The sequence below is a fragment of the Takifugu rubripes genome, chromosome 1 (genome assembly GCF_901000725.2).
Source record: "Takifugu rubripes chromosome 1, fTakRub1.2, whole genome shotgun sequence".
NCBI classification, from domain to species: domain Eukaryota; kingdom Metazoa; phylum Chordata; class Actinopteri; order Tetraodontiformes; family Tetraodontidae; genus Takifugu; species Takifugu rubripes.
Window position 1 is genome coordinate 20,917,163 of NC_042285.1, and position 15,396 is coordinate 20,932,558.

The window sequence follows — 15,396 nt, forward strand, 5'->3', positions numbered from 1 at the left end:
TGCGGAACTCAGAGCGCTTCGCTCAGCAGAAAGGCGAGCAGCAGGGAGGGCAATAGCGATGCATTCAGGACCACCGGAAAATTTAGTTCAGTGGCTCCTGAACATACCACGTACGCCACATCATCAGGAAGCGTCAGTGGAATAATATGAGTATGTATTTATAATTGCTGACACTTTTAATCACACATTTATGTATTTAATGGCAATTTTAAATGAGTAATTCACTGAATTATTTACGTATGTATTCAGTTACTTTTGTCACTTCATGTAGACTTTACGCAGACTTAAAACATTTTGAAGATATGGATAATAGCCAACATTATCGATAGCCAATAGTTGTACTCTCAATGATTACTCACGCTAGTGTGAGGAAATGCCCGTAAATTTCACAGTAAATCCCCTGGTTGTCTTTTGACTACGTGTTCAAAACTAGTCATCAATTCAAATAATCAAAACATTTTTTTTAGAACATTAAAAATATCTGAGTTCCTGCCCTCTGCTTTTATGTTGATGAAAGAAAATATACGTAACTTAATCCAAAGTCCACTCTATGGTTAATTAACCATATACTATGTATTAAAATACTGGCGTCAAGATTAAGATCAAGGTGACAATTAAGTCAACTGGAATAACATATGGATAATTAATAATTACTCGTTTGTCAACCAACGTTGACTTACTAAACGCTTCCCCCTCTCAAAAACAAATTAAACAATCAGCTAGAAATAACAACATTAAACAATCAGCTAGAAATAACAACATTCAGCTAGAAATAAAATTAAATGCAAAATGTTGTACATTCAAATAAAACTACTTTATACTTTGGGACGGATGTCTGTCATATTTTACATAGCAGACGTGCTTAAGGTTTTTCTTTCGGTTTCTTTCGATCTTCCTACGCTTCCTCTTTAGAGTGCGCCATTACGCATTGGAAACTTTCAGCGAAAAATGACCTAATATCCAAATTTGGAGGGGTTCTTTGGGATTCCAATCGTCGCCGATCCTCTTTTTGTTGCGTCGCTGAGCTGCCAGACGAACCAACTCCGGATCAGTCGCTTACACGGACATGGATCAGCTACAGACGATCAACCAGGTCGTTGAGGAACTCAGCAGCAGCGAGCGAACAAAACTCCTGTATCTGTGTGGCAGTTTTGAGACGGAACCCAGCACGGAATCCTTGAAGGAACTCCTGGGACGTAAAGTGCTGCACCATGACACCGGTCAGCTGTTGCTGGGGGAATTGATGGTGCGACTGAGACGCTTCGACATTTTGAGGAAGGTGTGTAAAACTACCAGAGATGAGGTGGAGAGGACTTTGTCGAGCAGGCATTTTGTGCCGAAATTCCGGTAAGACCTGTTGTAAAACCCTTATCATTTTCTTTTACAGCGGAGTCATTTAATCTCTTCGTTTTATTGTTTCACTTCAGGGTGTTGATGGCTAACATAAGCGAGGATTTGGCCAGTGAGGACCTGAACAGTCTGAAGTTTTTGTTAAGTCAAGTCTTACCGCGTGAAAAGCTCGAAAAGTCCAAGGTGAGTCAACACAGGAATGTGGATGAGTCGCTGTTTCATCGCAAAACTCACAGTCAACTCATGACAGAGTTTCCTGGACGTGGTCATTGAGCTGGAGAAGCTGGACAAGGTTTCGTCCCAGAGCGTTGACCTTGTGGAGGAGTGTTTAGTGGGCATCGGCAGACTCGATCTGACCAGAAAAGTATCTGCCTACAAGAAATCAGGTAGGAACAAAGCTTTCCAGTCAGCTACGTAGAATTACTTTTTGAAACCACAGACCAACTCATGCATGAACTATTGACATAGATGAAAGGTTTTAAAGGAACAGAAAATGACCCAGAAAGTCACCCATTCACATGATGTTGGACGAGATCAAAGAAAAGAAAGTGAAACATGATTTGGAAAACCCCTTTTTAATCACAAGTCGCCATCATTTTAAAAATAATTTGATTTAAATGCAGTTACTAAATAAGGAACAGTAATTTCCTTGACATCTGAGAACAAGCAGTGTATATAAAAAGCTGAACTAACAACATATACCGGTACTTTTTTTTTGCATGCACGTGGGCTTGTAGTGCCAGAGTCTGGCTCTTTCTGTGATTTTGCATGCTCTCCACACACCTGCAATCCACTCAGACACACGTAGAATCATCGAGAATTGATGGATTCCATGTGTAATGTGTCCTTCACCCCATCAGCTGCAACATTGGAGCAAAACTCTCAGCAGCAAAGATCAAGAACTCCTGTAAGCACGCACATGTTTGCATTTAGAAAACTCATTGAACATGTTTGTATTTAGTAAACTCATTGAACATGTTTGTATTTCGTAAACTCATTTACTATTTCATAAAACGAATGCTGTTTTTTTTATTTTATGAAATCTACAGAGTCCATTCTTTGGCGCCAGCAGCCAACACCAGGCGATAGGACAAGAGCAGCCCCTCTGCAGGGCCAAGAACGGCAACTTCAAATGTATATTTGGCAGCAATATATAAATCCAAGTATTATATCCTATTTTACAAGACCTTCGGGCCACTTCTTACACCATTTTGCTCTTCATCAGTCGCAGAAAACATACCAATCTCTTCATCCAGAGATCAGAGCTTTCAGGTGAGATTTATACTGGTTGCTAGTACAGTGTTTTATATGTCTGGGCTGGGTGTAATTAGAGCCTTACAGAACCTGTTGTGTTTTCCCATCTCTCTGCCAGAATCAGCTGGAGTCCTACAGGTTCACCAGTAACCCCAGAGGAGGGTGTCTCATCATAGACTGCGTGGGTAACGATGGAGGTGAGAAACTTTGTGCTATCAGACTTGGGGGAACAAATACTCTGTCCCTTTACTGTAATAAATATACAAATACCTTCCTTCCTCATTCAGATTTGTTGGAACAGACTTTTAAGGCTCTTCAATTCCGCGTAGTCGTCCACAAGTGGCTGGGGGGGCACCAAATTCTCCCAGCTATCAAAGAGACAATCAGACAGAGACAGTACACGGAGGGTGACGCCTTCGTCTGTTGCATCATCAGTCGTGGTACCTCAAATCACCTCCTGGGCACCGATTCATGCATCACGGGCCTGCCTGTGGACAGTGTCAGTCAACAGTTTACTGCTAAGGGATGCCCAGCACTGGCTGGCAAACCCAAACTCCTCTTCATTCAGAGGTACAACGTTGCAGAATGTCAACCACACAACTGGAGAGAGCACCAGGACGAGGATCTGGAGACAGATGGGTTTAATGGACACACCACAGTTGATTCTATCCCTGAGAATGCAGATGTTTTCTGGAGTCACTGCTGGACGGATGAACATCAGCTAGAGGAAGGACCCCATTTTTCTGCTTATCTGAAGGCTCTAACTGATGCCCTGCTCAAAGGTCAAAGAAGGTATGGTACCAGCATGTTTACCTAGAAATTCAATCTTAGGAGTTTCCAACAACTGAGGAAGCCAAAAACTAAAATGTGAACTGTTTTTGCAGGAATAAACACATCACTGATCTCCATACAGAAGTGAATGGCGTCATCTATGAACACAACAATAGGAATCCTGGAGCAACGTACCACATTGATCTGAAACACACTCTCCGGAAAAATCTTTACTTGTGAAGGAAAAATAATGAGCAATGCTGTCGACAACATTTCATTAGTCTTTAATATAGTTTATAGTTTAATATAGCATATTTATTGATGCAGAAGAATGTGATTATATGTACATAGGGACACCTACTGCATGCATTTATCATAATGGAACACTAGTACATATTTTGTATATTTTTAATAATGGAGGAAATACAGTGCAGTTAACTTTTGTTATCTCCTTTGACATATATTTATATTGTTATTCTTTGTCTTTGTTTTTTATTTCCAAAATCATTCTGCACCCTGTAATCTAAAATCAAATCTTTAAAAATCATTTAATTAAAATGTAATGAAAGGGTGAATAAAAAATAGTAAGCTTTTATATTAAAATTGTATAAATGTTGCGCTTGAGAGTCGACATGGCTTGCAGACATGTTCAAAATGCAAAACTGCACAAGAGTTATCTGCTAACTTAGTGCTAGCCTAGTGCCAACTGTAAACATGTGTGTTTCCAACATGTAGAGTCTACATTGTAGACTAATGAGTGATACTTTTGGTATATTATTCCCCAGACTGCAGTGACGTAAAAAAAAAGTAAATATTAATATTTTCCTCTGATATGTGTTAAAATGCATTTGGAGTATGACACATTTCTGCCATTTTATTGAGTAAAAATTGCCAAATTTGAGTTTTTCAAATCCAGGGCAGAAACCCCGGGTGAGGCAGGGGCGAATGGTGCCTCACGTCTGACTGCATGATCCAATACAAACTGGGTTTCATGACGTGTGCCAGTTTGTGTTCCTCAGCATGTCGCTAATATAAACTTTACAGAAATAGTCGTTATACACCATGACTTCCATGTAATGTCTTTTATGCATGTGTGAGAGAACTATTCCTGCTGATCGCACAATAAAGTGCAGAGAAAAGTCAGCAGGTGAGGCAGACAGTACTCTGCCTCAACGCAAGGGGGCGTACGCAAGCTGGCAGGTGCTTTCTCGCTTCAACAGATTCAATACTGTCCTTAAAGAATGATTCTTTTCTTTATGATCATTTTAATAGGCACACTTTAGTAAAAAAAATATTGAAGCACCAGAATTTAAAGTTTGAAACATAACAGAAATGTTTATTGTTGGTCAAAATTAAATTTGTGCTGCACACATCTCTGCACTTTAATTTGTTTACAGTATATATGAATTTCCTAAAACACAAGATGGGTGCTCTATCCATAGCTATAAAAGAAAGTTCTTTATAGGACAAATATGTTCCTGTGTATATGTTTGTGTTGGTTTGTGAGTGTAATTGAAAGAGGAATGCTGATGGGATATGAAGCATTATCAGTAGTTGTGTGCTGTTGGAAAAATGGTGAAATAAGATGCTTTTTTCAGTTCTTACAATCGTAAATGTGACTCTTGAGGAGTCAGTGCCTCACCAGCCATGACCCTCGCCGCACGTCACTGGTTGGGATATTATTCCCCAGACCGGAGTTTATGACGGACCCCAGTGTCCCACCGAACAGACGCGCTCGGTGTTATTCGCCACGCGGCGGCACTGTGGCAGTGGTGACGGTAGGGGGCAGCCGTGCGCCACAGCAGCGCTTTACGCGCGAGCGCACACACAAACAGGAGAAAGGGGCCCGTGGGCGTGCGCGGCCAGGGCTGCTGTTGCTATGATGCAATGGCGACTGCGCCGTGGGAGGCGAGCCTGGAGTTGAATGAGTTCCCTCCACAGTTGGAGTGAAGCGGCCGACGACAGTCAGCCCAGGACAGCGAGCGCGCCGCCCAGGGACTGTCAGCGAGCACTGCGACAAAGACAGGACCTGGTCCCTGCACACTCCCTGGAAACGCACGGCCAGGTGTGTCCGCTAGCCCCGCAGCTAGCCTTGTCATGACGCCTGGGAAGCTTTCTCACACATCTGTACGACGTTGCAGCAAGACGGGAGAGACAGCGACACCCTGTTCGCCCTCCTTAGCCGAAATCAACTGAGGAGGGATTGTTTTCAATCCCATTTGAACCTGTCTACTCGTGTCTTCTTCCTCACCTGCCACTCGGCGGAGCTTTCCGTGGATCTTTCTGGACCACCATGGCTGAAAGAACCTCCACCGGGCTGCTAACGATGATGTTGGATTCCACGCCGGCTGTCGGTGTGAGCCTGCCGGCGGAGGTACGGGAGAAGCTGGCGGAGCTGGAGCTGGAGCTCTCTGAAGGTAAGTTGACATACAAAGGAGCAACGATTTCCTGTTGTTCGCTTTTAACACATGTATGATGAACGTAGAACCACCGCCCTATTTTGCAAATGTGCTTCGTATTAAAAACACTATCTTTGGTGGAGCTGTTATAAGTCTTTTCCGTTCCTGAACTTCTGTAGTTCCCTGGACTTGATAAACTAAACTCCACTGGCCAATTTATGACTTTATTTCTGTTTCACCGATGTCAAACTGTTTTCATTGTTGTGACATTAAACAGATCGCGGTCAAACTCCACGTATACGATCCGATAGAGATCTGCCTGGAACAGCTGAGCCGACACACCCATGCCGCTGTTGTGGCCCTGTTTGTCTCCCTTCAGCAAAGGTTCAGTCCCTCTTTTAGGGCTTATTTTAATGTAAATGGGTGGTCTTGTTTAACCTGAGGTAGAGGCTGCCCTGCTGTCTGAATCAGCACCGTGAAAAGGTCAAGAGAAAAGTTGATCAGGAAAGAACATGCAGACATTTACTGAGAGATGCCAAATGGATTTTTCGGCATCTACCTTATTAGGACTTAGGATCTTCATCAATTCTGGTGATATTTCTACACATATGTCCAGCAATAGGACATCTTTTATGTGTTTACAAGAGCCACTATTCTTGTTTACATGCCCAGTGCTTTTTGCATTATTTAAATATATTTTCTTCCAGCTTGTTTCAGCTGTATATTAAAAAACGTTTACCTCTGGTTATTAAAATACTGGATGCAAAACCGGATAGAAGGAACACTTTGTGGAAATAAAATGAGAAATTGGAATTTGTACATTACTATTTCCTTGCATTTGGTGTTAAACATGAACTTTGCATTTAACCCCCCCCCCCCCATTAAACCCCCATTGAGTCTTATGTGCAACGTGAATACAAGAGCGATTGTTCCTCACTTCACAAAGCTTTTCTTGTGTTTTTATGTCAGTTCAATGCAACCCATTGTCAACTGCATAGCTTTTAATCGAGTGGCTCTTATATGACTAAATTTGTGGAGCCTCGTTAACGTCATGTTAATTAATGACCCGCTGAAGTCTGAAGATTTGACCTTAAGGGTTTCCAATTCTGCAGAAACCACCAGTGTCTGCAAGTACACGTGTCGGAATCTTGAAAACAACAGCTGACCCAGAGGGGATGTGAAGGTTTTCATGCATCTGTTTAAGTTGTTGGGCTTATCATGGAATTAGGAATAGAGCCATTGATTTAAGGTTCCTCGTGGGATAGTCCTTTTTTCCGGGGGGTGTTCCTAAATCGGTCTGTATCACCGACTTTCCGCCTCTTGCACACTGACCGTCACATACTCCAATATCAGAGTCCTGGTAGTGACGTCTTCCTAAATATGTTGACTTCTGTCTCTATTCTGTAATTTTGCCTTTCACTGCCTCAAGGAGCCTCCATTCCCCCCCCCCCCGGATCAAAGGAGTGGAGTGCCTTTCCACATATTTCTACACAAGCCGTCCTTTTATTTTCATTCTCAGTTCTTATTCTTTTATGCTGCTGCTGCTGTGAACTCTTCACCTCGCCGCGATGCCCTCCGCTTGCCCCATTGTTGCATCCTGTCTCCAGATACAACAGACGCCCTGTGTGATTGGACAGAGACGAGCTCCTGGAAGTCGTGCAGATATTACATTTTTCTTGATCAACTCTTCTCAGAGGCTTCTCAAAGCAGCGAGAGCAACATTTTGGTGTTTAGCATGAAAGACGGTTCCAGTAGGAGCGAGTGATGGTTTCTGAAAAAACGTTATTTATTCATGGAGACGAATTGATGCCTCACGCATGTTTTCTTAAGCAGTTTAGCAGCGGTGTGACTTTTACACAATCCAGCAGCTCGACTTGATGAAAGTGGAGCATCAGCACGGACGGCCCGCGTGCCTTTATGGTTGTTCTGGTGGTTGTAAGAAACTGGTCTCTCGAGATAGATTATTTTAAACACCGGTTATATCTGCTGTGTTTCTTCACATGATGTAGTTTTAATCACATCCATCCTTCTTCTGATTTACGGTACTGTCTGAAACTACTGCAATTTACAGTCACGTTGTTATCTTTGGACACATCAGTGCTGCACTCTCCCATGTTATGAACCTCTCTTTAAATGAATGTTAACTAAGAATCTGTTTTTATGCCTCTTGATCACTAAATGCTAGAGAATAAGTGGCTTATCCCACAATCTTGGTAATCCCTGTTAACAATATTCTACACATCACATCTAACGTGAGGAGCCTTTGGCGTTCCTCAGCTGACCTGGATGCAGATGTCTAGCCAAAATATGGGGCAAAAAGGAGGGCGGGAAGACGGATGGTCCCCATTATCTCCTGCAGGGAGGAAGGAGAGATATGTCTGCTCAGTAATTCATTGGCTCCCTCCGTCTTTCTCTGGTTTTCTTCTCTGTTTGCTGTGTAAACCCCCTGATTAAACGTCATTTTGAGTCCGCGGCTGGTGTTTGCTGGGTAACTGCCAGACCCCCGTTTGGTTGGTTGGTCATTGTGCCTGTTTTGCCTGCACCCATTCAGCAAACATTTACACAGCAGCACTGCACGTTTTTGATGGTTTTAAAAAGTGGCTGAGTTTTGTTATACGAGGTTATTTTTATTCCATGTATGACTTTTCCTGCTTCATTTGTTTTTCAAGGTTGCATATTAAATTTGTTTTATTCCTTCGTTGAGGCAAATCAGTAGTCTGTTAATTGGCAGTAATGAGACGTTAATGATTGAACCTCTGGCACTCATCAAAAGCTCGTTTTATTATCTGTGGTGGGTTTTTGCGGTTAGTGACATGGAATGAAAGTTAAATTACTGAGGTCTACAGCAGTGCAAGGCTGCTGGTCGACCATGGTGGCCAGCAGCTTCGTAGGACCTGATGGGAAGCGAGCCTCCTGGAAATCCCAGTGTGTTTGTCTACAGGGTAAACCGAGGTAAGACCGCTCCACAAAGGGGACAGGGATCCGCTGGTCCTGACTCATGCTTTACAGCACTCGGTGACTCCCACCATCAACTCGTGAAGGAAGTGTGTGTACTTGGCTCACCCAGTGAGTCCAGTCTATTGTTAACTAGAGCCACATATTTAATCAATGTAGAGTCACATTGTGCATTAAGGGCTTTCAGGGACATAAGGGATTTGGAGTGATTACTGAAGGACCTTTGTAGCTGCTGGTTAGCGCTGTAATAGGATCTGCACAAGAAGAATTTTGAACCTCGGAGCGACCCGTCCACCGTATCTGCTGCAGAGTTGAGTAAAGGACTGGTGGTGGTTAGAATGTGTAAGGTCATAAATATTTCATGGGTGTGCCTCAGAGCATAGTGGAGCTTCAGATTTTTGTGTTGCTTTCATATACGTCTTCCAACTCTCTATATGCACTCTCTGCACTCTTTTCGTCCATTTGCTTTTAGCTGGCGTCTCTCTGTGGGTTGTTAAGGTAGTTCTTTCCATTTATTAAGCACAAACCTCAAAGCCGCTCTTCATTTGTGTTCAGCAATATACTTTTATAGATACTGTCTGGGTTTTTATTACAGATCTCCACATCCTGTCTGGTCTTATATGAGGATGTATGAATATTTAAATGATTGCACCCTGAAAGCGCTGGTAGATATACTTTTTATTCCCTTGTGAGTCCAAACACTAGTGAGTTTGGAACCTTGAAGTATATCTTCCTGTTACAGAGAGGTAACTAAATCAGATCAGATTATCAAAAACTACTGATAATTTTAAGGGCCAGCACTGCATCATGAAATAGCTCAGGGTAATCATCCCTTCAACTTGCATACCAGTAATCTGCTTTCTTTGCTCTCTCAAGTGACTCAAGCATGAAGTTGTACTGGCATCAGCTGTGTTTTATTGGCTATGGTTCCAGTTCATGACACATATTGATTACACTGCCACACTCTTACAATCCCCAGCTTGTGGCTGACGGCAGCTTCTTTTAAAACACTGTAAATTTAGGTTATGAGATTTTGTGCTCTTTAAATCAAAACCTTACTGGTCTGACTATCCATATAGTTTGTAAAAGGAAGATGTGTTTTCCATGCCCACCAGGGACTTGACCTTTCAGTAATGAAGCGGGAGGGAGATTGTGCCAACCTCAAGCTGGGCTGCCATCCTGTCTGTCCTGCCACAAAGGGAACGCAATCTCTGTATCTGCCCAGAATATGTGCTTAGTGTAGCACTAAAAACTGTGGTTTTAACTTGCAATGGCCTCATGCTCTGTATTTTAAAAGCCATTAAATATCTCATGTCATTTGAATGTATAGTTCTGAGTTCCTGATGATGCATTTCCGTATACGACCTTCCAGAGAAATGGTGTGTGCAGTGAGCAGCAGTGCCCAGCGAAGCACTGGGACGATTTGCTGACCAAACACACCACATGCTCCACCCCAGGACACATTCTAAAATCCCCACAGTCCCCAGTTAGAACTGAATTCGCCCTAAAGATATAAAAGGATGTTGTTATCAGTGTTTTCAGTTCTTCTGATCTTTGCTGGGAGAATTGCTCACAGATATAAAGTCAGAGTTACCGAGCTGCACGGTGATCAGGTGACCATTTCTAAATGAGCGGGTAGATTTTTGAATAAGCAGGTGGATTAAAGTCATTATTAGGCATTTTTCCTCATCTGTTCGTTGTTTATCTTGAGAATTCAATCCCTGTCTTAACACATTCATCAATCAGGAGCATAAAGAGACACAAACACCATCAACTCAAACAACTTGAGGGCAGAAGACATTGTAAATATCATCTTCTTTAGAGACTGTACCAAAAGCAATATGTAAATATGATATAAATGGAGAGCTATAGAGCCTGTTGTTCTAACATTATTTGAAATATGGTCTGTTCTGTGGAGTTCTGAAGTCAATTGTGTTAGTTGGTATCTGGATCTCCTCAGATGTGATGTGCAGATCAAAGATAAACGGGATTCTTTGTTGCTGCAGCAGGCTCATTCCGAACCTTCCCAGTGGAAAAACAACAGACAGAAAATGTCTGGAATGCACCATGACCTATCGGCTCCACCACGAGGAGAGGGATCTCTCAATCCCCGCCGCTGCTGGAGGGCGAGGCTGCGCACAGCAAACAGCCAACATAAGCGTTGCAGGTTGTCCCAAGCTTTCAGGAGAACGGGCCAAGCACCCCCACCCCCCGCAGTTTATTCTCTTATGTGCCCCGCTGGAATATGGGGAGGGAGGAATAAAACCCAGCCCACCTTCTTTATGGTGCTGCTTAGACCACAAAGTGTTTTCCAGCTTGTGTTGTGGACAGCGAGGAGTTAGCTCTTCTGTAAGAGTTCTTAGCTTCTCCCCAGTGTGCTGCTCCACATGAACCTGCGTAGCCTGAAACCAAAAGGATAGAGGGATGCAAAGAGAAGGCGAGTCGGGACTACATTTAAATCCTCCTGAGGCATAACTGGTTTAAAAAAAAACCCTGGATAAATCGCTCCCCCGCCATATAGTTATCACTAACGTGTGTCTGGGAGACATCACATCGTAGGTCTTCAGCCAAGTGTTTCTTTCTTTAAAGTTAGTGTTAGCAATTTTAGAGTGATGTCATTAGCGAAACACAGATCCGGAATGAGAGAGGTGAGTAATGATTATTTAATCTAAAAACTATTGGATGCCGCAACACTTGCAGGGTTTGTTTTTGCTGTCATGGCGATGAATTCTATTGGCAGAAATTGTGCATTCTTGAGACCTGAAATATCTTCCAGTCACTACATGAAACAGTGTTTCCCAATTCGTTTAGTAAGGAAAGCAAAGGCTAATTCTACTCAAAGGCCTGGTCCAACGTTGTCCATGTGCAACTGTTAGTTCCCCAAAGAACATTCTCAGGATCAACACACACTTCCAGGCAAGCCTTACTCGGTTCACCTGCCTTTTGTTTTACTTTGTTGCTGTGAAAATAGATCTTTTTTTGTGGATTTAATCGCTTTTCTCTGGGATTTTGGAACATCACAAGAGGAGTTTATTTCCTTAGAAATGATGGATGCGCTCTCTAATATGAAAAAAATGAAAATGAAGTGCAATCAGTTACTTCTTCGGGCACTAACAGAAACCCACTAGACGTTTAACTGATAAGGACTTCATACAGGAGAGCCATGTTGACACAATAAACATTTACCTTACTGTTACCTTAAGATCGTTTATACGGAGACAGTTTTTATGATGATTTTACAGAAAAATATGTGAGTGAAGTGCCCACATTTGGACTTCAAATATCATTGAAATCTTCTTAACCTGGGTTTTAAACACTTGGTGGAATTTTTCCACATCAATTAAGCAGTTTTGCTGTCTGTCAACACACCCAAGATGTTCTCAATGACCCTTTTTATGCAGTATTATGTGTGGAATCCCAAACGCTTGGGGTGGAACAATGACATGGATATAACCTTAACCTGACCTGTAATCTAATATAACACTCAGAGGCTCCCATCATGTCTCAGCGCTCTGACTTAACATTCTTTACAATTCACGGCCTCTTGAGTGTTGATACTGTGTTGATCATAGCTGTGGCCCAGTAATATGTGCGCAGCTGGCCTGATGACAGCGGCAGCTCGGTTGTAGAATCTTAGAAATCTGTTTTCTCATTTCTCGAATGATTCCATTAAACCACACTGCCCATGGAGACTCCGCCCTTCTGGAGGCAGAGACAGTCTAACCCTCAAGTCCTGACCAAGTGTCAGATACCGTACCACACACACACACACACACACACACACACACACACACACACACACACACACACACACACATTTTCTCCAGCAGCTCAAAACAGAGTCCTGTTTGGCACTTTTAACTTAACTGTATCTTTGAACATGGGTGACAATGGTCCAGGCAAGATGTGTGTGTGTGTGCGTGCGTGTGCGTGTGTGTGCTCAGTCGTATTTTTTAAAATGATTTGCTTCCACTATAACCTTATACAGTATTTGTGTGAATGTAGTGGCTCGGAGGCATGACCTTTTAATTCAGACTTGTATAAAGGTTTTCAATTCTCTAAAGATTCTAAAGGTTAGGATTGTAGTTTTACACACATTGCAGCAAATTCCTAGCTATACAATTGTCCATCCCACAATATCATGAATTTGTTCTTTGTTGAGGTTTATTTTTAACTTCTTGGGTGAACGTATAGAATATTCCCAGCATCTGCACGCATCTTTATAGGCACTTGAACAGAGAAGCTGACCTGTCTTCTGCCCCAGCAGTGCTGTCTGACCTCTGGCCTTGTGTGACTGAGAGCTGGATCCACTGCAGGTCACAGAAGATGAATGGGAGACTGATACCATCAATCTGCACTTTCTTCTTTTGAAAGCCTTAATAAATTAGGCTGGCTGGAACTCACATTGTCCCACCTCTGCTTCCCTAAATTCCCTTATTTGTTAGCGCTCAGCTCAGTTCTGTTTTGTGTTGCCTCGCTCTCGGCTTTGCACATGAAATTGTTTGCCGGTGTGCACTTGACGAGCACAAGAACGCTGTTTCCGTTCCTGTCGTGTCACAGCTTGTTTGTTGAGCTAGGCTGCGGGTTTGGCCCCCACATGTGCATGAGGATAAGTGCAAAAGCAGAACCTGTGCTGTTGTCCCCCCCAACTTGATTCATTCTGTTACTGACCATTCATCCTTCCTCCTAGATTTTTTTTTCTTCAAGGAGCAGTGGAGGAGCGCCAGCACTGAATCCTTTCTTAGTGAGAAATACTTTTCCAAGGCTTAGCCAGGAGCAGAGTTTGTTTTCTTGTCTTAGAATCGGCTCCACTTTTGTTTGAAATTTTGTTTAAAAAGTGATAAACCACCTTTACGGAGCCGAGACTGGTTTCATAAATAAAAGATATTTGGACTGCCTGACCGGACCAGCGTTTATTAATAGCATTTTTGCAGTTGTTTATGTTAAAATAGAATAATACTGCAGTAGATGCATTCCTGTGGTGAGTTCAGGAAACCTTTAGTGCCACAAGAATGGAGGTTTGCTTTTAACCAGTTTGACTGACTTCGAACATGTTGTTTACTGTGTACATAAGATGGATGCAGGTTTATTTTATATTCATTAACAATCAAACACATAAATTGGATGGACCAAAGTAATATTTCTAACGTGGTACAGGTCAAACATTCATGACATCTTTTTCTCCAAGTAGATTAAAACTCAAATTGACTCTATTCTGCTTGTGTGCGACATCCCATAATGATTTCCCAGGGGATGTAACTAAAACCCTTTAATTTCCCCAGTGAGGCAGGAGTTTCACCACGTTAGCTAATAGAGGCTGCTTAGCCTCTAGTGGAGTTAACAACTGGTATCAGCTGACAAGTGTTACCAAGCAAGGGCGGCGTGAACAATGTATCCACATTTGACCCTTTGCCTTATCGGCCCCCGTGTCCTTGAGGAACAATGTGCAACCGTGCTGCTGCTTTCAGTCATGAGCGCGAATGTAAAACACGAATGACCTGGGATGCAACCGAGACATTTAAGGTCAAGCATATGATCTTTTTTCCTGATGTTTAGGGAAGTGTTGAGAACTGGAGTAATTCTCCAGAATATTGACGTCATGGCGCATACTGCCATCATAATTGTTGCTATTCTCAGTGTTTCTTTGATCTCTAAGGTCACACGCTATCACTGAAAATGCTGGTTTATGTTCAGTTACACATTTGTGTCTGTCTGTCACACCTCCACATATGGTAACTGTACAGATGTTCCAGAGGTGCGGATGGCTTTCTTTTTCAGGATGTAATGCTAACCCCAGCCCAGGCTGGAAGTTCCTGCATCTTTTCTGGGGTTTCCCCACTGAGAGTGGGTTTGAACACTGGCAGTAGCACCTGGTATTTCAGTGGGGAGAATATTGATCGAGCAGCTGCAGGATGGAAAAAACAAGCTAGAAACAGAATGAGGCAGATGATGAATGAGAGGAGTAATGACAGTGAGAGCACGGAGCAGCGCTATCATATGGCAGAACGATGGCATGGAGTGCAAAAGTAATGTTGAGTATTAAGGAAGCAACAATCTGACAAATACGATCGAAGAAAAATACAAACATCTAGAGGAGTTAGTCACAGAGAAGTGTTTTCTAATCCTTTCTTTAACCTGGTCTGTGCAGCAGTATTGTTTTCTAACATGGACGTCTCATATTTATAAAGCTAATCATTTCCTCCACTCATGGTTCATGATAAATGTCTTTTGGGTGTACAGTCAGTGCATGAACAGTTTTTAAAACGTCCATTGGTGTCACTATAGATGTAAAGTGCCATTTTAAAGTTCTTACTTGAGTAAATTAGCTTTTTAAATGCAACAATTGCAACTTCAAGGCTGTAATTGTATTTAATGTAATGTAAGTCTTGACTTCCTGTTGGTCTGATAAAATACTTTTTAAAGTCTTTTTTAACAATTGGTTTAAGTTTTCAAACAAAATATGAGAGTTTATTCAAAGACCCTTCTGACATTGTTGACTCCCACAATTATCATTCCAACACAAAAAAAAACTCACTATATTAAACATGAGCATTCATTAGACAGAGTATTAACACGATATGTTACAGACTAAGCCTTCAGGTAATGTCAACCACAGGGAGAGGCCTGCCCTCGTCTCACTTTCAGCTCTCATGCAGGTTCTTTGGAT

General features: G+C 42.4%; 2 protein-coding genes across 9 annotated transcripts in view; both read left to right on the top strand.

Annotated features, from left to right (window-relative positions):
• Positions 1–25: 25 nt before the first annotated feature.
• LOC101063858 (CASP8 and FADD-like apoptosis regulator) lies at positions 26–4,747 on the top strand. Of its 2 annotated transcripts, XM_029834576.1 has the most exons (10): positions 26–150; positions 913–1,347; positions 1,428–1,533; positions 1,601–1,736; positions 2,211–2,257; positions 2,400–2,484; positions 2,576–2,622; positions 2,723–2,801; positions 2,892–3,396; positions 3,489–4,747. In XM_029834576.1, the coding sequence occupies exons 2-10, from the start codon at positions 1,067–1,069 to the stop codon at positions 3,613–3,615; spliced, it is 1,413 nt and encodes a 470-aa protein (XP_029690436.1). In that variant the 5' UTR covers positions 26–150; positions 913–1,066; the 3' UTR covers positions 3,616–4,747. The 2 variants fall into 2 exon arrangements, with proteins under 2 accessions (XP_029690436.1, XP_011609243.2); XM_011610941.2 differs by lacking the exon at positions 26–150 and having other exon boundaries at positions 867–1,347.
• A 404-nt stretch (positions 4,748–5,151) lies between these two features.
• Positions 5,152–15,396, top strand: part of dip2a (disco-interacting protein 2 homolog A) — a 48,359-nt gene continuing 38,114 nt past the window's right edge. For 2 of the 7 annotated variants that reach the window (XM_011610737.2, XM_029842055.1), the window contains exon 1: positions 5,153–5,792. In XM_011610737.2, coding sequence (XP_011609039.1) covers positions 5,669–5,792 — 124 coding nt within the window. In that variant the 5' untranslated portion in view covers positions 5,153–5,668. Of the gene's footprint in view, positions 5,793–6,100; positions 6,159–15,396 lie in introns of those variants that run through there. The other 5 variants (XM_029842059.1, XM_029842083.1, XM_029842064.1 and 2 more) reach the window with 4 other exon arrangements.

What these genes read in the sequence shown, in the direction of transcription:
- LOC101063858 (XM_029834576.1), top strand. Translation starts at nt 1,067, where the DNA reads ATGGATCAGCTACAGACGATCAACCAGGTCGTTGAGGAACTCAGCAGC. An exon ending in AGCAAAGATCAAGAACTCCT is followed by an intron (nt 2,258 to 2,399) that starts GTAAGCACGCAC and finishes TGAAATCTACAG; the next exon opens with AGTCCATTCTTTGGCGCCAG. An exon ending in CAAGAACGGCAACTTCAAAT is followed by an intron (nt 2,485 to 2,575) that starts GTATATTTGGCA and finishes GCTCTTCATCAG; the next exon opens with TCGCAGAAAACATACCAATC.